Below are 24,910 nucleotides of genomic sequence, written 5' to 3' on the forward strand. Positions count from 1 at the left end.
GTTTAATATGAGGGCAGGTGATGGCCCCAGGCGCAGACAGTCTCAGAAACCGTGAAACACTGTGACCACTCAACTCCTGTGGTCAGGATCTGTCACCTTTGAGCTCTTGGGGAAAGCGGCATTTGAGGAGGCATTTGAGGTTGTCACCTGGGGCTTGGGAGACGGAGGAGGTGGAGGAGTGAAGGATCAAGGATTGTTCAGCCCTTCCCTGCTTTCATCAGCTAACCTAATGCTACTCTAATTTTATCCTAGCTACATCTGGGTGGTTGCTACTTGTTTCTGCTGAGAAAGGAAAGTGATCGCTTCCAAGCAACTCAGGGGAGAGGCAAGAACGGTCCTTAAAATTTTCCCTCACACTGAGCCCCTCAAGGCTGCCACCCACTGCCCCTAACCCCAGGCTACCCACTAATTAAGAGACAGCCTTCAGGCCTCTGTCATTTCCAAGGGTTGTCACTCTTGTTATTTCTGGGGGTGCATAGTTCCTTAGGACTTCTGAAGTTTTGGGAGGAGGATGCAACATGCCGTACCATTTGGCGTCTTGATAGGAACCCATGATTTCTCTGGAAATTATCAGGGTGTGTTACTTTGATGAGAACCTTTAAGTGTATTTGAACTTTAAGATATACGTACTAATGTATATTGTTGCCAGATACAGAATTAATGAAATTTGAAAGAATTTGGTGAAGAGTGCAGGCTGTCCAAAAATCAATAATATTTGTGCAATGCTGAATATTAGCATGATACTGTGAAGGTGACAGACTCAAAGTGCATTTTGCAAGTGTCTTATTTTGTAGATGAAGAAAAAGATAAATAGAGAAAAGATTACCCAAGCCAGTTTTGAGGTGAAAAGTCTTGATTTTGGATAATATAACCAGATAACGTTTTCTGAGAGGACTGTAGAGAAAAAGAAAAAGAAAAAGAATCATTGTAAACGCATGGTCTTCACGCAGGTCAGAAAATCTTTTAATCATCATTTGGTCATCGTTGACCTTCCTACTTGTTTCTTTCCTACCAAATAACAACCAGGGACTAGGCCCTGACACTGTGTGTTCATTGTTCTTGTGTATTCTCTTTCTATCTATATCTCTGTGTTAGCTCTTACTTGGATGCACCTCCCCATCCCGACACACTCAGATCCCTCTCACGTTTCCCAAATTGATTCCAGAGTGCATGAAGGAGAAACAAAATGGTGAAGAAGGAAGGAGGTGTAATCATGAATGCTATGTCTCCCTTGTTCCCTTCATTCTCTTTCCAGTGGATACACACAGGGACACACAGACACGCACACACGCACATACAGAACCCGGAAACTGTGTCAGAGGTTCCAGTGCTGGACCCTGAAACGGATGCTTTTGTTTCTGTCGTGTTTCCTCGTGACTTTACTTTTTGTGTGCTGCAATTCTGTTGGGAAAAAGAACCTGATTATCTTCCAAAATGTCTGACTCTATTTTTTGTACATGGTTTTTACTCTATGGCAGGGTTATGGATTCTTCCCGAATGTCGTCTGGCAACAGTGACAAGATGGGGTGAGTTGACATGAGTGATCTGAGTGGTGAAAGGTATGGGGGGCATCGATGGCAACAACAGGTTTCCATAAGAGACTATAAGCTTCTGTAGGTAACTTTCTTTCCTGTTGGGCCTAGGTGGCAAAAGGAAGGAGGAGTCATAAGAGGGAGACTTCTTACTCACGGTTTGTTTGTGAGCCTTAGAAAGTAGTAGCCAAAGCTTTGAGGAAACTCTCAGAATGCCTGTGTGTAAGACTCTGCTAGAGTGGGCCAGGAGAGGAGAGAATCCTATTTGGAGCAAGGAGACGGTAGCAGTGGAGAGGGAGCAGTGGAGCTCTCAGCAGAAGAGAATGGAGCTAAACAGACCTCGGCTCCTTTCGTCAGCCTCCAGAGCTCTGCCACCATCTAAAGCTGGTGTCCCGAATGCCAAGCCACCGTCATACTGGAGGGAGCCCGTGCCTCAGACCTGCAGTCATCTGAACCCTGTATGAGGAACAGAAAAGACATACATGATACATGAAGGGTCAGGATGTGGTGGAGGGTGTTGAGGATCAGGAAATTAGGAGGAGCTGGGGAAATGTGTACCTACAACCTGGAGTTGAATTTTGAGCTAAATTCAACCTCGATGCAATTACACGTGAGAGTAAGGTTCAGTAGTGAAGAATTGTATTTCAATATCTTCATTCATTAGGCTTTTTGACCGGCCGAAGATCTTCGTTACAACTATAGAAAGCCCTATTTCTAGGGAAGATTAAAAGACTAGTTTCCAAATAACTAACATCCACATAATTTTTTAGGGTTCAACCAGTTTACCACTTGAAGACTACTTGTAACTAATTGCAAACAAGAGTGTAACTCTATGAAGTCACTAGGAGTCTGATCATATATGCTTTTAATTCTTTAGAAATGACCCCGATGAACTGACAGAAGTAATCTGTGATGGAACCACCAACAAAAGGTGACGTATATACTCAGAGAGAGAGAGAGAGAGATAGAGAGAGAATGAGTGAAATGCAGACGCGGCATTATCCATGGGAATGCGGAGTATTCTGGACAATGATTCTAAGATCTTTTCTAAAATTTCGGATCCACTGAGCTAAGTCATGTTTATCATATTCTTAGATTCACAGAATCCTTCTTCAAATAAGTTGGTCACATCACTGTCCCATGTAGGAAATCTCAAATGACAGGTTGTTGCATTTCTTGGTGTTTACGTTAACATAGAACAACTCTCCAGGCTCCGTGATGATTTGTTATGAGGACCAAATAAGTGTTAAACACTTAGGACGATGTCTGGCACGTAATAAATACCATTTAAGTGCTTATTAGATGGAACAAAAATTTTCCGTGTACTTAGTCATGTCATCTGAACACAGCGATAATTTTCATTTTTCCTGTCCAGTCCTTATACCTCTCACTTCTTTTTCTGACGTCATTGAGCAGTGTTGGAAGGCATATGGCTCTTGGGAGGAAATAAAAGGAGGTCAGGACTGGAGAACAGGATTGAGGGGAGAGAGGTGCGCCACAAGGATGAGGGCTGGCAGGGCCAGGTTTTGAAGGGCATTGTAGGCTCTGCTGAATGGTTTTGGCTCAATCCTAGTAGCACTGGCAAGGCAATGAGGGGTCATGCTTGAGGCTCTACAAACAATACAAACTCCAATCGTGAACCGTAGACCTACCAACTGTAGCTTTCTAGAGAGGTAGGCTCTTCTAGAGATGCACTCCTAGACTGTGCATTCCCAGGTATGTGGACATCTTTAGGGGTGATGTCTGGGATGAGGAGAGGGTATGTTGTCTCTGCCGCTATATGGGCTTTTAAGGGCTGGAGAGTCTGTGCAGCTCGATGTTCCCTCTCCCACGTGAATGCTGAGAAGAGTGAGAGCTGACCACAAAACAGGGAGCCGACTCCAGACAGAGTGTGGAGAGACACAGTGAAGATAGCCCTTTGAGTCTTTAGTCAGGAGGTTGACAGAGCAAATCAAGACATAGACTCAATAAGGGGCATTGTTCTAAATGCACTTTCAAGTTTCCTTGGGAGAATAGGTTGAATGTAGGATGAGTTGAGACAGAAAATTTTTGGTTTTGCAACGTCAGCTTTTTTGTACTATCTCCTTTTTTCCCCAATCTCATTTTCACCAGAACAAGCACCAGGAGAGCTATTTTTGAAACACTTTTTCCATTGTAAGAATTCGAAACTTACGCCGATTTCTAAATTGTGGTAAATGCATGTAACCTAAAATAGATCATCTTCAGCATTTTTAAGTGTGCCATTCTGTAGCGTTAGGTACCTTCATATTGTTGTGCAGCCAACCTGCAGAACTCTTCTCGTCTTGCAAAACTGAAACTCTGTACACATTAAACTACTCTCCCCGTTGCCCCTTTCCCAAGCTCTTGGCAACCACCATTCTACCTTCTGTCTCTGTGAGTTTGACTACTCTAGGTATGTCATGTCAGTGGAATCATGCAAAATTTGTCTTCTTGTGACTAGTTATTTCATTTAGCACAATGCCCTCAAAGTCAATCCATGTTGCAGCATGTGTCCGAATTTCATTTCTTTTTAAGACTGAACAATATTCCAACACATACAGAAATTTCTCGCAAATGGTTCCAAAAGCTCCAGTATACCCTTTACTTACTTTTCCAATTGTTAACATTTTGTCACATTTCCTTTGTTACTCCCATCATATGGGTATGTAGGTATATAGACATAAATCTATCTATCTATCTATTTATCGATCTATAGATATATATAGAAAGAGAGAGAGAGAGAAAGAAAATACGTTTAGATATAGATATACACATAGAAAGAGCTCTCTCTCTCAATATATCTGTATCTAGATCTGATTTTTATGTGAGTTGAGGCAGAAGATGTTTGATAGACACACACGTGACACACACCTTCCTACACACTTAGGCTCTATTCCTGAATCATTAGAGAGAAAATGCAGACCACATACCCTTTACTCCTGAATATTTCAGTTTTATTTTTCTACCTTCAGGGACACCTAACCACAGCACAGTGATCAAAATCAGAAAATTTTCACTTCCGTAACCATAATACGATTACCAGAATTGGAAAATGAAAGCCATAATAGAATATTATCTGATTTATGGTTTACATTGCGACTCACTCTTGGTGTCATACATTCTATGGGTTTGGATAAAAGTAGAATGACATGAATCTGTCATTAGAGTTTCATAACGATGGAGTATTTTCACTGCCCTAAAAATCCTTTGTGCTCCGCCTATTCATCCTTCTCCCCGCCAACTCCTGGCAACCACCGATCTCTTCCTGTCGCCCCAATTTTGCCACGTCCAGAATGTCATATAGTTGGCCTCATACAGTATGCAACCTTTTCAGATTGGCTTCTTTCACAAAGTAACATGCATGTAAGGTTTCTTTTCACAGCTTGATAGCTCGTTGCTTTTTAGCGCTGAATAATATGCCGTTGACTAGATGTACCACGGTTTGTTCATCCGTTCATCTGGTGCAGGACATCTTGGTTGCTTCCGCTTTTTGGCGATTACGAGTAAAGCTGCTATCAACATTTGTGTGCAGGTTTTCATCTGCGTGTAAGTTTTGAACTCCTTTGGGTAAATACCAAGGAGCGTATGTTAAGCTGGATCGTACGTTAAGGGTTATGCTTGGTTTTGTAAGAAACCCCTAAACTGCCTTCCAGAGTGGCTGTTCCGTTTTGCCTTGCCACCCATACTGAATGAGTGTCTCCATTGCTCCACATGCTTGTCAGCAATTGCTGTTGTTAGTGTTCCATATTTTTGACTATTCTAACAGGTGTGTAGTGGTATCTCATTGTTGTTCAATTTGCATTTCCCTGGAGCCATATGATGTGGAGCATCGTCTCGTACTCTTAGTTGCCATTTTTATGTCTTCTTTGGCCAGATGTCTGTTAAGTTGTTTGCCCCATTTTTTAATCTGGTTGTGCGTGTTCTTGTTGTTTAGTTTTAAGATTTCTTTGCGTATTTGTATATTTGTTATTCCTTTATCAACTGTGCCTTTTGCAAATATTTTCTCCCAGTCTGTGGCTTGTGATTTTATCCTCTTGACATTGTGTCTTGTGGAGCAGCAGTTTAAAATGTTAATGAAGTCCAGCTTATCGGTTATTCCTTTCATGATCTTGATTTCGCTGTCACATCTAGAAAGTCATGTTTATAAAGAGGTCATCTCGGTTTTCTTCCGTGTTATTGTCTTCTAGGAATTCTAGAGTTTTGCTTTTGACATGTGGGTCTATAATGCATTTTGATTTCCGTTTTGTAAAGGTGTAAAGGTCCATGTGCACGTTCATTGTCTCGCACGTGGATGTCCAGTTCTTCCAGCACCATTCGTTGATAAGACTGTCTTTGCTCCATTGTATGGTCTGTGCTCCTTTGTCAAAGAACGGTGGAGTATGTTAACGGGCATCTATTTCTAGGCTCTCTGTTCTGCTCCTTTGGTCCATTTGTCTGTTCTTTCACCAGTACCACACTGTCTTGATTGCTGTAGCTTTATAGTGAATTTTGACATTGGCTCATGTCAGTCCTTCAACTTTTTTCTTCTTTGGTATTATGTTGACTTTTAAAAAGCTATTGCAGTTGCGATACGGTCAGAGAAAATCTATATGATATTGCTCCCGTGCACGTTATTAATGCTTTGTTTATGTCCAAATATGTTGTCTGTTTTCATAAATGTCACTTGTGTGCTCTCAAACAAGATGTGTTCTGTTTGCTCTGGAGAGAGATCGTGTCAGTCTGTTCTTATTTTCTTTGCTCTTTTTGGAAGCTTTTAGAATTTTCTCTTCATTTCCATGGATCCTTTACAGATAATTTTTTACTTCCTTCTTTAACTTTGTGAAATTTATCTTCATTAGTTTTTGAATATTTCGTCTTCTCTGTTTTCTTTTTTTTTCATCTTAGATGTCTTGGATTTCATTTATTTCAGATGTTAGATGTCTTTTTTTACCCACCATATCACACTGCTGTTCTTTTAAATATTCTCTCACTTTATTGTTTTATTGTGTTTTCTGGGAGAGTTTCTCAATGTCATTTTCCATGTCTAAATAATTTGCTGTTCTCATGTATCCACACTGCTATTTATCCCATGACTTAAGTCTTTAACAATCGTCCTTTTACACCTATTTCCTCATGAGGTTTTCCTTATGCTTTCTCATTGTCACTTCGTGCTACTAACATCTTCCCTTGTATCTTTAAGTGTATTTGTCATGCTTATGTTCCAGTATGTTCCAGTAGTTCTACTTCAAATGGTCTATGTTGCTCACTTTGTTGTATTTCTTTTTCAGTCGTTGTACTCCTCAGGTATGTAATTGTTTTGACTTGTGAGCTTTCATTCCTTGTGGCTGTTGGCTACTCTGTCTGGCATCTTGTATTAGAGAAGGGCTAACGTTTTGCTTGGGACCATCTCAGTCTGTGGCTGTTATCTCAGAAGAATTATTAATAGTGTGTCCTTTTCACTCTCAGAAGTGTCCTCTCTTGGGTGCTGTATTATAGAGTCACCTTTGTTGAGACCTAGGACCTAAGGTGTGTTTTTCTAAGTAAGTTTAATATGAGGGCAGGTGATGGCCCCAGGCGCAGACAGTCTCAGAAACCGTGAAACACTGTGACCACTCAACTCCTGTGGTCAGGATCTGTCACCTTTGAGCTCTTGGGGAAAGCGGCATTTGAGGAGGCATTTGAGGTTGTCACCTGGGGCTTGGGAGACGGAGGAGGTGGAGGAGTGAAGGATCAAGGATTGTTCAGCCCTTCCCTGCTTTCATCAGCTAACCTAATGCTACTCTAATTTTATCCTAGCTACATCTGGGTGGTTGCTACTTGTTTCTGCTGAGAAAGGAAAGTGATCGCTTCCAAGCAACTCAGGGGAGAGGCAAGAACGGTCCTTAAAATTTTCCCTCACACTGAGCCCCTCAAGGCTGCCACCCACTGCCCCTAACCCCAGGCTACCCACTAATTAAGAGACAGCCTTCAGGCCTCTGTCATTTCCCAGGGTTGTCACTCTTGTTATTTCTGGGGGTGCATAGTTCCTTAGGACTTCTGAAGTTTTGGGAGGAGGATGCAACATGCCGTACCATTTGGCGTCTTGATAGGAACCCATGATTTCTCTGGAAATTATCAGGGTGTGTTACTTTGATGAGAACCTTTAAGTGTATTTGAACTTTAAGATATACGTACTAATGTATATTGTTGCCAGATACAGAATTAATGAAATTTGAAAGAATTTGGTGAAGAGTGCAGGCTGTCCAAAAATCAATAATATTTGTGCAATGCTGAATATTAGCATGATACTGTGAAGGTGACAGACTCAAAGTGCATTTTGCAAGTGTCTTATTTTGTAGATGAAGAAAAAGATAAATAGAGAAAAGATTACCCAAGCCAGTTTTGAGGTGAAAAGTCTTGATTTTGGATAATATAACCAGATAACGTTTTCTGAGAGGACTGTAGAGAAAAAGAAAAAGAAAAAGAATCATTGTAAACGCATGGTCTTCACGCAGGTCAGAAAATCTTTTAATCATCATTTGGTCATCGTTGACCTTCCTACTTGTTTCTTTCCTACCAAATAACAACCAGGGACTAGGCCCTGACACTGTGTGTTCATTGTTCTTGTGTATTCTCTTTCTATCTATATCTCTGTGTTAGCTCTTACTTGGATGCACCTCCCCATCCCGACACACTCAGATCCCTCTCACGTTTCCCAAATTGATTCCAGAGTGCATGAAGGAGAAACAAAATGGTGAAGAAGGAAGGAGGTGTAATCATGAATGCTATGTCTCCCTTGTTCCCTTCATTCTCTTTCCAGTGGATACACACAGGGACACACAGACACGCACACACGCACATACAGAACCCGGAAACTGTGTCAGAGGTTCCAGTGCTGGACCCTGAAACGGATGCTTTTGTTTCTGTCGTGTTTCCTCGTGACTTTACTTTTTGTGTGCTGCAATTCTGTTGGGAAAAAGAACCTGATTATCTTCCAAAATGTCTGACTCTATTTTTTGTACATGGTTTTTACTCTATGGCAGGGTTATGGATTCTTCCCGAATGTCGTCTGGCAACAGTGACAAGATGGGGTGAGTTGACATGAGTGATCTGAGTGGTGAAAGGTATGGGGGGCATCGATGGCAACAACAGGTTTCCATAAGAGACTATAAGCTTCTGTAGGTAACTTTCTTTCCTGTTGGGCCTAGGTGGCAAAAGGAAGGAGGAGTCATAAGAGGGAGACTTCTTACTCACGGTTTGTTTGTGAGCCTTAGAAAGTAGTAGCCAAAGCTTTGAGGAAACTCTCAGAATGCCTGTGTGTAAGACTCTGCTAGAGTGGGCCAGGAGAGGAGAGAATCCTATTTGGAGCAAGGAGACGGTAGCAGTGGAGAGGGAGCAGTGGAGCTCTCAGCAGAAGAGAATGGAGCTAAACAGACCTCGGCTCCTTTCGTCAGCCTCCAGAGCTCTGCCACCATCTAAAGCTGGTGTCCCGAATGCCAAGCCACCGTCATACTGGAGGGAGCCCGTGCCTCAGACCTGCAGTCATCTGAACCCTGTATGAGGAACAGAAAAGACATACATGATACATGAAGGGTCAGGATGTGGTGGAGGGTGTTGAGGATCAGGAAATTAGGAGGAGCTGGGGAAATGTGTACCTACAACCTGGAGTTGAATTTTGAGCTAAATTCAACCTCGATGCAATTACACGTGAGAGTAAGGTTCAGTAGTGAAGAATTGTATTTCAATATCTTCATTCATTAGGCTTTTTGACCGGCCGAAGATCTTCGTTACAACTATAGAAAGCCCTATTTCTAGGGAAGATTAAAAGACTAGTTTCCAAATAACTAACATCCACATAATTTTTTAGGGTTCAACCAGTTTACCACTTGAAGACTACTTGTAACTAATTGCAAACAAGAGTGTAACTCTATGAAGTCACTAGGAGTCTGATCATATATGCTTTTAATTCTTTAGAAATGACCCCGATGAACTGACAGAAGTAATCTGTGATGGAACCACCAACAAAAGGTGACGTATATACTCAGAGAGAGAGAGAGAGAGAGAGAGAGAGAGAATGAGTGAAATGCAGACGCGGCATTATCCATGGGAATGCGGAGTATTCTGGACAATGATTCTAAGATCTTTTCTAAAATTTCGGATCCACTGAGCTAAGTCATGTTTATCATATTCTTAGATTCACAGAATCCTTGTTCAAATAAGTGGGTCACATCACTGTCCCATGTAGGAAATCTCAAATGACAGGTTGTTGCATTTCTTGGTGTTTACGTTAACATAGAACAACTCTCCAGGCTCCGTGATGATTTGTTATGAGGACCAAATAAGTGTTAAACACTTAGGACGATGTCTGGCACGTAATAAATACCATTTAAGTGCTTATTAGATGGAACAAAAATTTTCCGTGTACTTAGTCATGTCATCTGAACACAGCGATAATTTTCATTTTTCCTGTCCAGTCCTTATACCTCTCACTTCTTTTTCTGACGTCATTGAGCAGTGTTGGAAGGCATATGGCTCTTGGGAGGAAATAAAAGGAGGTCAGGACTGGAGAACAGGATTGAGGGGAGAGAGGTGCGCCACAAGGATGAGGGCTGGCAGGGCCAGGTTTTGAAGGGCATTGTAGGCTCTGCTGAATGGTTTTGGCTCAATCCTAGTAGCACTGGCAAGGCAATGAGGGGTCATGCTTGAGGCTCTACAAACAATACAAACTCCAATCGTGAACCGTAGACCTACCAACTGTAGCTTTCTAGAGAGGTAGGCTCTTCTAGAGATGCACTCCTAGACTGTGCATTCCCAGGTATGTGGACATCTTTAGGGGTGATGTCTGGGATGAGGAGAGGGTATGTTGTCTCTGCCGCTATATGGGCTTTTAAGGGCTGGAGAGTCTGTGCAGCTCGATGTTCCCTCTCCCACGTGAATGCTGAGAAGAGTGAGAGCTGACCACAAAACAGGGAGCCGACTCCAGACAGAGTGTGGAGAGACACAGTGAAGATAGCCCTTTGAGTCTTTAGTCAGGAGGTTGACAGAGCAAATCAAGACATAGACTCAATAAGGGGCATTGTTCTAAATGCACTTTCAAGTTTCCTTGGGAGAATAGGTTGAATGTAGGATGAGTTGAGACAGAAAATTTTTGGTTTTGCAACGTCAGCTTTTTTGTACTATCTCCTTTTTTCCCCAATCTCATTTTCACCAGAACAAGCACCAGGAGAGCTATTTTTGAAACACTTTTTCCATTGTAAGAATTCGAAACTTACGCCGATTTCTAAATTGTGGTAAATGCATGTAACCTAAAATAGATCATCTTCAGCATTTTTAAGTGTGCCATTCTGTAGCGTTAGGTACCTTCATATTGTTGTGCAGCCAACCTGCAGAACTCTTCTCGTCTTGCAAAACTGAAACTCTGTACACATTAAACTACTCTCCCCGTTGCCCCTTTCCCAAGCTCTTGGCAACCACCATTCTACCTTCTGTCTCTGTGAGTTTGACTACTCTAGGTATGTCATGTCAGTGGAATCATGCAAAATTTGTCTTCTTGTGACTAGTTATTTCATTTAGCACAATGCCCTCAAAGTCAATCCATGTTGCAGCATGTGTCCGAATTTCATTTCTTTTTAAGACTGAACAATATTCCAACACATACAGAAATTTCTCGCAAATGGTTCCAAAAGCTCCAGTATACCCTTTACTTACTTTTCCAATTGTTAACATTTTGTCACATTTCCTTTGTTACTCCCATCATATGGGTATGTAGGTATATAGACATAAATCTATCTATCTATCTATTTATCGATCTATAGATATATATAGAAAGAGAGAGAGAGAGAAAGAAAATACGTTTAGATATAGATATACACATAGAAAGAGCTCTCTCTCTCAATATATCTGTATCTAGATCTGATTTTTATGTGAGTTGAGGCAGAAGATGTTTGATAGACACACACGTGACACACACCTTCCTACACACTTAGGCTCTATTCCTGAATCATTAGAGAGAAAATGCAGACCACATACCCTTTACTCCTGAATATTTCAGTTTTATTTTTCTACCTTCAGGGACACCTAACCACAGCACAGTGATCAAAATCAGAAAATTTTCACTTCCGTAACCATAATACGATTACCAGAATTGGAAAATGAAAGCCATAATAGAATATTATCTGATTTATGGTTTACATTGCGACTCACTCTTGGTGTCATACATTCTATGGGTTTGGATAAAAGTAGAATGACATGAATCTGTCATTAGAGTTTCATAACGATGGAGTATTTTCACTGCCCTAAAAATCCTTTGTGCTCCGCCTATTCATCCTTCTCCCCGCCAACTCCTGGCAACCACCGATCTCTTCCTGTCGCCCCAATTTTGCCACGTCCAGAATGTCATATAGTTGGCCTCATACAGTATGCAACCTTTTCAGATTGGCTTCTTTCACAAAGTAACATGCATGTAAGGTTTCTTTTCACAGCTTGATAGCTCGTTGCTTTTTAGCGCTGAATAATATGCCGTTGACTAGATGTACCACGGTTTGTTCATCCGTTCATCTGGTGCAGGACATCTTGGTTGCTTCCGCTTTTTGGCGATTACGAGTAAAGCTGCTATCAACATTTGTGTGCAGGTTTTCATCTGCGTGTAAGTTTTGAACTCCTTTGGGTAAATACCAAGGAGCGTATGTTAAGCTGGATCGTACGTTAAGGGTTATGCTTGGTTTTGTAAGAAACCCCTAGACTGCCTTCCAGAGTGGCTGTTCCGTTTTGCCTTGCCACCCATACTGAATGAGTGTCTCCATTGCTCCACATGCTTGTCAGCAATTGCTGTTGTTAGTGTTCCATATTTTTGACTATTCTAACAGGTGTGTAGTGGTATCTCATTGTTGTTCAATTTGCATTTCCCTGGAGCCATATGATGTGGAGCATCGTCTCGTACTCTTAGTTGCCATTTTTATGTCTTCTTTGGCCAGATGTCTGTTAAGTTGTTTGCCCCATTTTTTAATCTGGTTGTGCGTGTTCTTGTTGTTTAGTTTTAAGATTTCTTTGCGTATTTGTATATTTGTTATTCCTTTATCAACTGTGCCTTTTGCAAATATTTTCTCCCAGTCTGTGGCTTGTGATTTTATCCTCTTGACATTGTGTCTTGTGGAGCAGCAGTTTAAAATGTTAATGAAGTCCAGCTTATCGGTTATTCCTTTCATGATCTTGATTTTGCTGTCACATCTAGAAAGTCATGTTTATAAAGAGGTCATCTCGGTTTTCTTCCGTGTTATTGTCTTCTAGGAATTCTAGAGTTTTGCTTTTGACATGTGGGTCTATAATGCATTTTGATTTCCGTTTTGTAAAGGTGTAAAGGTCCATGTGCACGTTCATTGTCTCGCACGTGGATGTCCAGTTCTTCCAGCACCATTCGTTGATAAGACTGTCTTTGCTCCATTGTATGGTCTGTGCTCCTTTGTCAAAGAACGGTGGAGTATGTTAACGGGCATCTATTTCTAGGCTCTCTGTTCTGCTCCTTTGGTCCATTTGTCTGTTCTTTCACCAGTACCACACTGTCTTGATTGCTGTAGCTTTATAGTGAATTTTGACATTGGCTCATGTCAGTCCTTCAACTTTTTTCTTCTTTGGTATTATGTTGACTTTTAAAAAGCTATTGCAGTTGCGATACGGTCAGAGAAAATCTATATGATATTGCTCCCGTGCACGTTATTAATGCTTTGTTTATGTCCAAATATGTTGTCTGTTTTCATAAATGTCACTTGTGTGCTCTCAAACAAGATGTGTTCTGTTTGCTCTGGAGAGAGATCGTGTCAGTCTGTTCTTATTTTCTTTGCTCTTTTTGGAAGCTTTTAGAATTTTCTCTTCATTTCCATGGATCCTTTACAGATAATTTTTTACTTCCTTCTTTAACTTTGTGAAATTTATCTTCATTAGTTTTTGAATATTTCGTCTTCTCTGTTTTCTTTTTTTTTCATCTTAGATGTCTTGGATTTCATTTATTTCAGATGTTAGATGTCTTTTTTTACCCACCATATCACACTGCTGTTCTTTTAAATATTCTCTCACTTTATTGTTTTATTGTGTTTTCTGGGAGAGTTTCTCAATGTCATTTTCCATGTCTAAATAATTTGCTGTTCTCATGTATCCACACTGCTATTTATCCCATGACTTAAGTCTTTAACAATCGTCCTTTTACACCTATTTCCTCATGAGGTTTTCCTTATGCTTTCTCATTGTCACTTCGTGCTACTAACATCTTCCCTTGTATCTTTAAGTGTATTTGTCATGCTTATGTTCCAGTATGTTCCAGTAGTTCTACTTCAAATGGTCTATGTTGCTCACTTTGTTGTATTTCTTTTTCAGTCGTTGTACTCCTCAGGTATGTAATTGTTTTGACTTGTGAGCTTTCATTCCTTGTGGCTGTTGGCTACTCTGTCTGGCATCTTGTATTAGAGAAGGGCTAACGTTTTGCTTGGGACCATCTCAGTCTGTGGCTGTTATCTCAGAAGAATTATTAATAGTGTGTCCTTTTCACTCTCAGAAGTGTCCTCTCTTGGGTGCTGTATTATAGAGTCACCTTTGTTGAGACCTAGGACCTAAGGTGTGTTTTTCTAAGTAAGTTTAATATGAGGGCAGGTGATGGCCCCAGGCGCAGACAGTCTCAGAAACCGTGAAACACTGTGACCACTCAACTCCTGTGGTCAGGATCTGTCACCTTTGAGCTCTTGGGGAAAGCGGCATTTGAGGAGGCATTTGAGGTTGTCACCTGGGGCTTGGGAGACGGAGGAGGTGGAGGAGTGAAGGATCAAGGATTGTTCAGCCCTTCCCTGCTTTCATCAGCTAACCTAATGCTACTCTAATTTTATCCTAGCTACATCTGGGTGGTTGCTACTTGTTTCTGCTGAGAAAGGAAAGTGATCGCTTCCAAGCAACTCAGGGGAGAGGCAAGAACGGTCCTTAAAATTTTCCCTCACACTGAGCCCCTCAAGGCTGCCACCCACTGCCCCTAACCCCAGGCTACCCACTAATTAAGAGACAGCCTTCAGGCCTCTGTCATTTCCCAGGGTTGTCACTCTTGTTATTTCTGGGGGTGCATAGTTCCTTAGGACTTCTGAAGTTTTGGGAGGAGGATGCAACATGCCGTACCATTTGGCGTCTTGATAGGAACCCATGATTTCTCTGGAAATTATCAGGGTGTGTTACTTTGATGAGAACCTTTAAGTGTATTTGAACTTTAAGATATACGTACTAATGTATATTGTTGCCAGATACAGAATTAATGAAATTTGAAAGAATTTGGTGAAGAGTGCAGGCTGTCCAAAAATCAATAATATTTGTGCAATGCTGAATATTAGCATGATACTGTGAAGGTGACAGACTCAAAGTGCATTTTGCAAGTGTCTTATTTTGTAGATGAAGAAAAAGATAAATAGAGAAAAGATTACCCAAGCCAGTTTTGAGGTGAAAAGTCTTGATTTTGGATAATATAACCAGATAACGTTTTCTGAGAGGACTGTAGAGAAAAAGAAAAAGAAAAAGAATCATTGTAAACGCATGGTCTTCACGCAGGTCAGAAAATCTTTTAATCATCATTTGGTCATCGTTGACCTTCCTACTTGTTTCTTTCCTACCAAATAACAACCAGGGACTAGGCCCTGACACTGTGTGTTCATTGTTCTTGTGTATTCTCTTTCTATCTATATCTCTGTGTTAGCTCTTACTTGGATGCACCTCCCCATCCCGACACACTCAGATCCCTCTCACGTTTCCCAAATTGATTCCAGAGTGCATGAAGGAGAAACAAAATGGTGAAGAAGGAAGGAGGTGTAATCATGAATGCTATGTCTCCCTTGTTCCCTTCATTCTCTTTCCAGTGGATACACACAGGGACACACAGACACGCACACACGCACATACAGAACCCGGAAACTGTGTCAGAGGTTCCAGTGCTGGACCCTGAAACGGATGCTTTTGTTTCTGTCGTGTTTCCTCGTGACTTTACTTTTTGTGTGCTGCAATTCTGTTGGGAAAAAGAACCTGATTATCTTCCAAAATGTCTGACTCTATTTTTTGTACATGGTTTTTACTCTATGGCAGGGTTATGGATTCTTCCCGAATGTCGTCTGGCAACAGTGACAAGATGGGGTGAGTTGACATGAGTGATCTGAGTGGTGAAAGGTATGGGGGGCATCGATGGCAACAACAGGTTTCCATAAGAGACTATAAGCTTCTGTAGGTAACTTTCTTTCCTGTTGGGCCTAGGTGGCAAAAGGAAGGAGGAGTCATAAGAGGGAGACTTCTTACTCACGGTTTGTTTGTGAGCCTTAGAAAGTAGTAGCCAAAGCTTTGAGGAAACTCTCAGAATGCCTGTGTGTAAGACTCTGCTAGAGTGGGCCAGGAGAGGAGAGAATCCTATTTGGAGCAAGGAGACGGTAGCAGTGGAGAGGGAGCAGTGGAGCTCTCAGCAGAAGAGAATGGAGCTAAACAGACCTCGGCTCCTTTCGTCAGCCTCCAGAGCTCTGCCACCATCTAAAGCTGGTGTCCCGAATGCCAAGCCACCGTCATACTGGAGGGAGCCCGTGCCTCAGACCTGCAGTCATCTGAACCCTGTATGAGGAACAGAAAAGACATACATGATACATGAAGGGTCAGGATGTGGTGGAGGGTGTTGAGGATCAGGAAATTAGGAGGAGCTGGGGAAATGTGTACCTACAACCTGGAGTTGAATTTTGAGCTAAATTCAACCTCGATGCAATTACACGTGAGAGTAAGGTTCAGTAGTGAAGAATTGTATTTCAATATCTTCATTCATTAGGCTTTTTGACCGGCCGAAGATCTTCGTTACAACTATAGAAAGCCCTATTTCTAGGGAAGATTAAAAGACTAGTTTCCAAATAACTAACATCCACATAATTTTTTAGGGTTCAACCAGTTTACCACTTGAAGACTACTTGTAACTAATTGCAAACAAGAGTGTAACTCTATGAAGTCACTAGGAGTCTGATCATATATGCTTTTAATTCTTTAGAAATGACCCCGATGAACTGACAGAAGTAATCTGTGATGGAACCACCAACAAAAGGTGACGTATATACTCAGAGAGAGAGAGAGAGAGAGAGAGAGAGAGAATGAGTGAAATGCAGACGCGGCATTATCCATGGGAATGCGGAGTATTCTGGACAATGATTCTAAGATCTTTTCTAAAATTTCGGATCCACTGAGCTAAGTCATGTTTATCATATTCTTAGATTCACAGAATCCTTGTTCAAATAAGTGGGTCACATCACTGTCCCATGTAGGAAATCTCAAATGACAGGTTGTTGCATTTCTTGGTGTTTACGTTAACATAGAACAACTCTCCAGGCTCCGTGATGATTTGTTATGAGGACCAAATAAGTGTTAAACACTTAGGACGATGTCTGGCACGTAATAAATACCATTTAAGTGCTTATTAGATGGAACAAAAATTTTCCGTGTACTTAGTCATGTCATCTGAACACAGCGATAATTTTCATTTTTCCTGTCCAGTCCTTATACCTCTCACTTCTTTTTCTGACGTCATTGAGCAGTGTTGGAAGGCATATGGCTCTTGGGAGGAAATAAAAGGAGGTCAGGACTGGAGAACAGGATTGAGGGGAGAGAGGTGCGCCACAAGGATGAGGGCTGGCAGGGCCAGGTTTTGAAGGGCATTGTAGGCTCTGCTGAATGGTTTTGGCTCAATCCTAGTAGCACTGGCAAGGCAATGAGGGGTCATGCTTGAGGCTCTACAAACAATACAAACTCCAATCGTGAACCGTAGACGTACCAACTGTAGCTTTCTAGAGAGGTAGGCTCTTCTAGAGATGCACTCCTAGACTGTGCATTCCCAGGTATGTGGACATCTTTAGGGGTGATGTCTGGGATGAGGAGAGGGTATGTTGTCTCTGCCGCTATATGGGCTTTTAAGGGCTGGAGAGTCTGTGCAGCTCGATGTTCCCTCTCCCACGTGAATGCTGAGAAGAGTGAGAGCTGACCACAAAACAGGGAGCCGACTCCAGACAGAGTGTGGAGAGACACAGTGAAGATAGCCCTTTGAGTCTTTAGTCAGGAGGTTGACAGAGCAAATCAAGACATAGACTCAATAAGGGGCATTGTTCTAAATGCACTTTCAAGTTTCCTTGGGAGAATAGGTTGAATGTAGGATGAGTTGAGACAGAAAATTTTTGGTTTTGCAACGTCAGCTTTTTTGTACTATCTCCTTTTTTCCCCAATCTCATTTTCACCAGAACAAGCACCAGGAGAGCTATTTTTGAAACACTTTTTCCATTGTAAGAATTCGAAACTTACGCCGATTTCTAAATTGTGGTAAATGCATGTAACCTAAAATAGATCATCTTCAGCATTTTTAAGTGTGCCATTCTGTAGCGTTAGGTACCTTCATATTGTTGTGCAGCCAACCTGCAGAACTCTTCTCGTCTTGCAAAACTGAAACTCTGTACACATTAAACTACTCTCCCCGTTGCCCCTTTCCCAAGCTCTTGGCAACCACCATTCTACCTTCTGTCTCTGTGAGTTTGACTACTCTAGGTATGTCATGTCAGTGGAATCATGCAAAATTTGTCTTCTTGTGACTAGTTATTTCATTTAGCACAATGCCCTCAAAGTCAATCCATGTTGCAGCATGTGTCCGAATTTCATTTCTTTTTAAGACTGAACAATATTCCAACACATACAGAAATTTCTCGCAAATGGTTCCAAAAGCTCCAGTATACCCTTTACTTACTTTTCCAATTGTTAACATTTTGTCACATTTCCTTTGTTACTCCCATCATATGGGTATGTAGGTATATAGACATAAATCTATCTATCTATCTATTTATCGATCTATAGATATATATAGAAAGAGAGAGAGAGAGAAAGAAAATACGTTTAGATATAGATATACACATAGAAAGAGCTCTCTCTCTCAATATATCTGTATCTAGATCTGATTTTTATGTGAGTTGAGGCAGAAGATGTTTGATAGACACACACGTGACACACACCTTCCTACACACTTAGGCTCTATTCCTGAATCATTAGAGAGAAAATGCAGACCACATACCCTTTACTCCTGAATATTTCAGTTTTATTTTTCTACCTTCAGGGACACCTAACCACAGCACAGTGATCAAAATCAGAAAATTTTCACTTCCGTAACCATAATACGATTACCAGAATTGGAAAATGAAAGCCATAATAGAATATTATCTGATTTATGGTTTACATTGCGACTCACTCTTGGTGTCATACATTCTATGGGTTTGGATAAAAGTAGAATGACATGAATCTGTCATTAGAGTTTCATAACGATGGAGTATTTTCACTGCCCTAAAAATCCTTTGTGCTCCGCCTATTCATCCTTCTCCCCGCCAACTCCTGGCAACCACCGATCTCTTCCTGTCGCCCCAATTTTGCCACGTCCAGAATGTCATATAGTTGGCCTCATACAGTATGCAACCTTTTCAGATTGGCTTCTTTCACAAAGTAACATGCATGTAAGGTTTCTTTTCACAGCTTGATAGCTCGTTGCTTTTTAGCGCTGAATAATATGCCGTTGACTAGATGTACCACGGTTTGTTCATCCGTTCATCTGGTGCAGGACATCTTGGTTGCTTCCGCTTTTTGGCGATTACGAGTAAAGCTGCTATCAACATTTGTGTGCAGGTTTTCATCTGCGTGTAAGTTTTGAACTCCTTTGGGTAAATACCAAGGAGCGTATGTTAAGCTGGATCGTACGTTAAGGGTTATGCTTGGTTTTGTAAGAAACCCCTAGACTGCCTTCCAGAGTGGCTGTTCCGTTTTGCCTTGCCACCCATACTGAATGAGTGTCTCCATTGCTCCACATGCTTGTCAGCAATTGCTGTTGTTAGTGTTCCATATTTTTGACTATTCTAACAGGTGTGTAGTGGTATCTCATTGTTGTTCAATTTGCATTTCCCTGGAGCCATATGATGTGGAGCATCGTCTCGTACTCTTAGTTGCCATTTTTATGTCTTCTTTGGCCAGATGTCTGTTAAGTTGTTTGCCCCATTTTTTAATCTGGTTGTGCGTGTTCTTGTTGTTTAGTTTTAAGATTTCTTTGCGTATTTGTATATTTGTTATTCCTTTATCAACTGTGCCTTTTGCAAATATTTTCTCCCAGTCTGTGGCTTGTGATTTTATCCTCTTGACATTGTGTCTTGTGGAGCAGCAGTTTAAAATGTTAATGAAGTCCAGCTTATCGGTTATTCCTTTCATGATCTTGATTTTGCTGTCACATCTAGAAAGTCATGTTTATAAAGAGGTCATCTCGGTTTTCTTCCGTGTTATTGTCTTCTAGGAATTCTAGAGTTTTGCTTTTGACATGTGGGTCTATAATGCATTTTGATTTCCGTTTTGTAAAGGTGTAAAGGTCCATGTGCACGTTCATTGTCTCGCACGTGGATGTCCAGTTCTTCCAGCACCATTCGTTGATAAGACTGTCTTTGCTCCATTGTATGGTCTGTGCTCCTTTGTCAAAGAACGGTGGAGTATGTTAACGGGCATCTATTTCTAGGCTCTCTGTTCTGCTCCTTTGGTCCATTTGTCTGTTCTTTCACCAGTACCACACTGTCTTGATTGCTGTAGCTTTATAGTGAATTTTGACATTGGCTCATGTCAGTCCTTCAACTTTTTTCTTCTTTGGTATTATGTTGACTTTTAAAAAGCTATTGCAGTTGCGATACGGTCAGAGAAAATCTATATGATATTGCTCCCGTGCACGTTATTAATGCTTTGTTTATGTCCAAATATGTTGTCTGTTTTCATAAATGTCACTTGTGTGCTCTCAAACAAGATGTGTTCTGTTTGCTCTGGAGAGAGATCGTGTCAGTCTGTTCTTATTTTCTTTGCTCTTTTTGGAAGCTTTTAGAATTTTCTCTTCATTTCCATGGATCCTTTACAGATAATTTTTTACTTCCTTCTTTAACTTTGTGAAATTTATCTTCATTAGTTTTTGAATATTTCGTCTTCTCTGTTTTCTTTTTTTTTCATCTTAGATGTCTTGGATTTCATTTATTTCAGATGTTAGATGTCTTTTTTTACCCACCATATCACACTGCTGTTCTTTTAAATATTCTCTCACTTTATTGTTTTATTGTGTTTTCTGGGAGAGTTTCTCAATGTCATTTTCCATGTCTAAATAATTTGCTGTTCTCATGTATCCACACTGCTATTTATCCCATGACTTAAGTCTTTAACAATCGTCCTTTTACACCTATTTCCTCATGAGGTTTTCCTTATGCTTTCTCATTGTCACTTCGTGCTACTAACATCTTCCCTTGTATCTTTAAGTGTATTTGTCATGCTTATGTTCCAGTATGTTCCAGTAGTTCTACTTCAAATGGTCTATGTTGCTCACTTTGTTGTATTTCTTTTTCAGTCGTTGTACTCCTCAGGTATGTAATTGTTTTGACTTGTGAGCTTTCATTCCTTGTGGCTGTTGGCTACTCTGTCTGGCATCTTGTATTAGAGAAGGGCTAACGTTTTGCTTGGGACCATCTCAGTCTGTGGCTGTTATCTCAGAAGAATTATTAATAGTGTGTCCTTTTCACTCTCAGAAGTGTCCTCTCTTGGGTGCTGTATTATAGAGTCACCTTTGTTGAGACCTAGGACCTAAGGTGTGTTTTTCTAAGTAAGTTTAATATGAGGGCAGGTGATGGCCCCAGGCGCAGACAGTCTCAGAAACCGTGAAACACTGTGACCACTCAACTCCTGTGGTCAGGATCTGTCACCTTTGAGCTCTTGGGGAAAGCGGCATTTGAGGAGGCATTTGAGGTTGTCACCTGGGGCTTGGGAGACGGAGGAGGTGGAGGAGTGAAGGATCAAGGATTGTTCAGCCCTTCCCTGCTTTCATCAGCTAACCTAATGCTACTCTAATTTTATCCTAGCTACATCTGGGTGGTTGCTACTTGTTTCTGCTGAGAAAGGAAAGTGATCGCTTCCAAGCAACTCAGGGGAGAGGCAAGAACGGTCCTTAAAATTTTCCCTCACACTGAGCCCCTCAAGGCTGCCACCCACTGCCCCTAACCCCAGGCTACCCACTAATTAAGAGACAGCCTTCAGGCCTCTGTCATTTCCCAGGGTTGTCACTCTTGTTATTTCTGGGGGTGCATAGTTCCTTAGGACTTCTGAAGTTTTGGGAGGAGGATGCAACATGCCGTACCATTTGGCGTCTTGATAGGAACCCATGATTTCTCTGGAAATTATCAGGGTGTGTTACTTTGATGAGAACCTTTAAGTGTATTTGAACTTTAAGATATACGTACTAATGTATATTGTTGCCAGATACAGAATTAATGAAATTTGAAAGAATTTGGTGAAGAGTGCAGGCTGTCCAAAAATCAATAATATTTGTGCAATGCTGAATATTAGCATGATACTGTGAAGGTGACAGACTCAAAGTGCATTTTGCAAGTGTCTTATTTTGTAGATGAAGAAAAAGATAAATAGAGAAAAGATTACCCAAGCCAGTTTTGAGGTGAAAAGTCTTGATTTTGGATAATATAACCAGATAACGTTTTCTGAGAGGACTGTAGAGAAAAAGAAAAAGAAAAAGAATCATTGTAAACGCATGGTCTTCACGCAGGTCAGAAAATCTTTTAATCATCATTTGGTCATCGTTGACCTTCCTACTTGTTTCTTTCCTACCAAATAACAACCAGGGACTAGGCCCTGACACTGTGTGTTCATTGTTCTTGTGTATTCTCTTTCTATCTATATCTCTGTGTTAGCTCTTACTTGGATGCACCTCCCCATCCCGACACACTCAGATCCCTCTCACGTTTCCCAAATTGATTCCAGAGTGCATGAAGGAGAAACAAAATGGTGAAGAAGGAAGGAGGTGTAATCATGAATGCTATGTCTCCCTTGTTCCCTTCATTCTCTTTCCAGTGGATACACACAGGGACACACAGACACGCACACACGCACATACAGAACCCGGAAACTGTGTCAGAGGTTCCAGTGCTGGACCCTGAAACGGATGCTTTTGTTTCTGTCGTGTTTCCTCGTGACTTTACTTTTTGTGTGCTGCAATTCTGTTGGGAAAAAGAACCTGATTATCTTCCAAAATGTCTGACTCTATTTTTTGTACATGGTTTTTACTCTATGGCAGGGTTATGGATTCTTCCCGAATGTCGTCTGGCAACAGTGACAAGATGGGGTGAGTTGACATGAGTGATCTGAGTGGTGAAAGGTATGGGGGGCATCGATGGCAACAACAGGTTTCCATAAGAGACTATAAGCTTCTGTAGGTAACTTTCTTTCCTGTTGGGCCTAGGTGGCAAAAGGAAGGAGGAGTCATAAGAGGGAGACTTCTTACTCACGGTTTGTTTGTGAGCCTTAGAAAGTAGTAGCCAAAGCTTTGAGGAAACTCTCAGAATGCCTGTGTGTAAGACTCTGCTAGAGTGGGCCAGGAGAGGAGAGAATCCTATTTGGAGCAAGGAGACGGTAGCAGTGGAGAGGGAGCAGTGGAGCTCTCAGCAGAAGAGAATGGAGCTAAACAGACCTCGGCTCCTTTCGTCAGCCTCCAGAGCTCTGCCACCATCTAAAGCTGGTGTCCCGAATGCCAAGCCACCGTCATACTGGAGGGAGCCCGTGCCTCAGACCTGCAGTCATCTGAACCCTGTATGAGGAACAGAAAAGACATACATGATACATGAAGGGTCAGGATGTGGTGGAGGGTGTTGAGGATCAGGAAATTAGGAGGAGCTGGGGAAATGTGTACCTACAACCTGGAGTTGAATTTTGAGCTAAATTCAACCTCGATGCAATTACACGTGAGAGTAAGGTTCAGTAGTGAAGAATTGTATTTCAATATCTTCATTCATTAGGCTTTTTGACCGGCCGAAGATCTTCGTTACAACTATAGAAAGCCCTATTTCTAGGGAAGATTAAAAGACTAGTTTCCAAATAACTAACATCCACATAATTTTTTAGGGTTCAACCAGTTTACCACTTGAAGACTACTTGTAACTAATTGCAAACAAGAGTGTAACTCTATGAAGTCACTAGGAGTCTGATCATATATGCTTTTAATTCTTTAGAAATGACCCCGATGAACTGACAGAAGTAATCTGTGATGGAACCACCAACAAAAGGTGACGTATATACTCAGAGAGAGAGAGAGAGAGATAGAGAGAGAATGAGTGAAATGCAGACGCGGCATTATCCATGGGAATGCGGAGTATTCTGGACAATGATTCTAAGATCTTTTCTAAAATTTCGGATCCACTGAGCTAAGTCATGTTTATCATATTCTTAGATTCACAGAATCCTTCTTCAAATAAGTTGGTCACATCACTGTCCCATGTAGGAAATCTCAAATGACAGGTTGTTGCATTTCTTGGTGTTTACGTTAACATAGAACAACTCTCCAGGCTCCGTGATGATTTGTTATGAGGACCAAATAAGTGTTAAACACTTAGGACGATGTCTGGCACGTAATAAATACCATTTAAGTGCTTATTAGATGGAACAAAAATTTTCCGTGTACTTAGTCATGTCATCTGAACACAGCGATAATTTTCATTTTTCCTGTCCAGTCCTTATACCTCTCACTTCTTTTTCTGACGTCATTGAGCAGTGTTGGAAGGCATATGGCTCTTGGGAGGAAATAAAAGGAGGTCAGGACTGGAGAACAGGATTGAGGGGAGAGAGGTGCGCCACAAGGATGAGGGCTGGCAGGGCCAGGTTTTGAAGGGCATTGTAGGCTCTGCTGAATGGTTTTGGCTCAATCCTAGTAGCACTGGCAAGGCAATGAGGGGTCATGCTTGAGGCTCTACAAACAATACAAACTCCAATCGTGAACCGTAGACGTACCAACTGTAGCTTTCTAGAGAGGTAGGCTCTTCTAGAGATGCACTCCTAGACTGTGCATTCCCAGGTATGTGGACATCTTTAGGGGTGATGTCTGGGATGAGGAGAGGGTATGTTGTCTCTGCCGCTATATGGGCTTTTAAGGGCTGGAGAGTCTGTGCAGCTCGATGTTCCCTCTCCCACGTGAATGCTGAGAAGAGTGAGAGCTGACCACAAAACAGGGAGCCGACTCCAGACAGAGTGTGGAGAGACACAGTGAAGATAGCCCTTTGAGTCTTTAGTCAGGAGGTTGACAGAGCAAATCAAGACATAGACTCAATAAGGGGCATTGTTCTAAATGCACTTTCAAGTTTCCTTGGGAGAATAGGTTGAATGTAGGATGAGTTGAGACAGAAAATTTTTGGTTTTGCAACGTCAGCTTTTTTGTACTATCTCCTTTTTTCCCCAATCTCATTTTCACCAGAACAAGCACCAGGAGAGCTATTTTTGAAACACTTTTTCCATTGTAAGAATTCGAAACTTACGCCGATTTCTAAATTGTGGTAAATGCATGTAACCTA

The 24,910-nt window shown here is 41.4% G+C and overlaps 1 protein-coding gene and 1 long non-coding RNA gene across 2 annotated transcripts in view; one reads left to right on the forward strand and one right to left on the reverse strand.

Annotated features, from left to right (window-relative positions):
- Positions 1-9,043, reverse strand: part of LOC138918363 (uncharacterized) — a 32,973-nt gene extending 23,930 nt beyond the window's left edge. The window contains exons 1-4 of the long non-coding RNA XR_011427695.1: positions 8,927-9,043; positions 7,882-7,949; positions 1,872-1,988; positions 827-894 (exon numbers count right to left, since the gene is read on the reverse strand). This is a non-coding gene — a long non-coding RNA (uncharacterized lncRNA). The remainder of the gene's footprint in view (positions 1-826; positions 895-1,871; positions 1,989-7,881; positions 7,950-8,926) is intronic.
- Positions 1-24,910, forward strand: part of LOC138918352 (phosphatidylinositol 3,4,5-trisphosphate 3-phosphatase TPTE2-like) — a 367,155-nt gene that overhangs the window by 251,122 nt on the left and 91,123 nt on the right. Inside the window, exons 5-12 of the mRNA XM_070239586.1 lie at positions 1,479-1,526; positions 2,410-2,463; positions 8,534-8,581; positions 9,465-9,518; positions 15,591-15,638; positions 16,522-16,575; positions 22,648-22,695; positions 23,579-23,632. Of these exons, the coding sequence (XP_070095687.1) occupies positions 1,479-1,526; positions 2,410-2,463; positions 8,534-8,581; positions 9,465-9,518; positions 15,591-15,638; positions 16,522-16,575; positions 22,648-22,695; positions 23,579-23,632 (408 nt within the window). The remainder of the gene's footprint in view (positions 1-1,478; positions 1,527-2,409; positions 2,464-8,533; positions 8,582-9,464; positions 9,519-15,590; positions 15,639-16,521; positions 16,576-22,647; positions 22,696-23,578; positions 23,633-24,910) is intronic.

Source organism: Equus caballus, chromosome 17 (genome assembly GCF_041296265.1).
Source record: "Equus caballus isolate H_3958 breed thoroughbred chromosome 17, TB-T2T, whole genome shotgun sequence".
Lineage (NCBI taxonomy): Eukaryota > Metazoa > Chordata > Mammalia > Perissodactyla > Equidae > Equus > Equus caballus.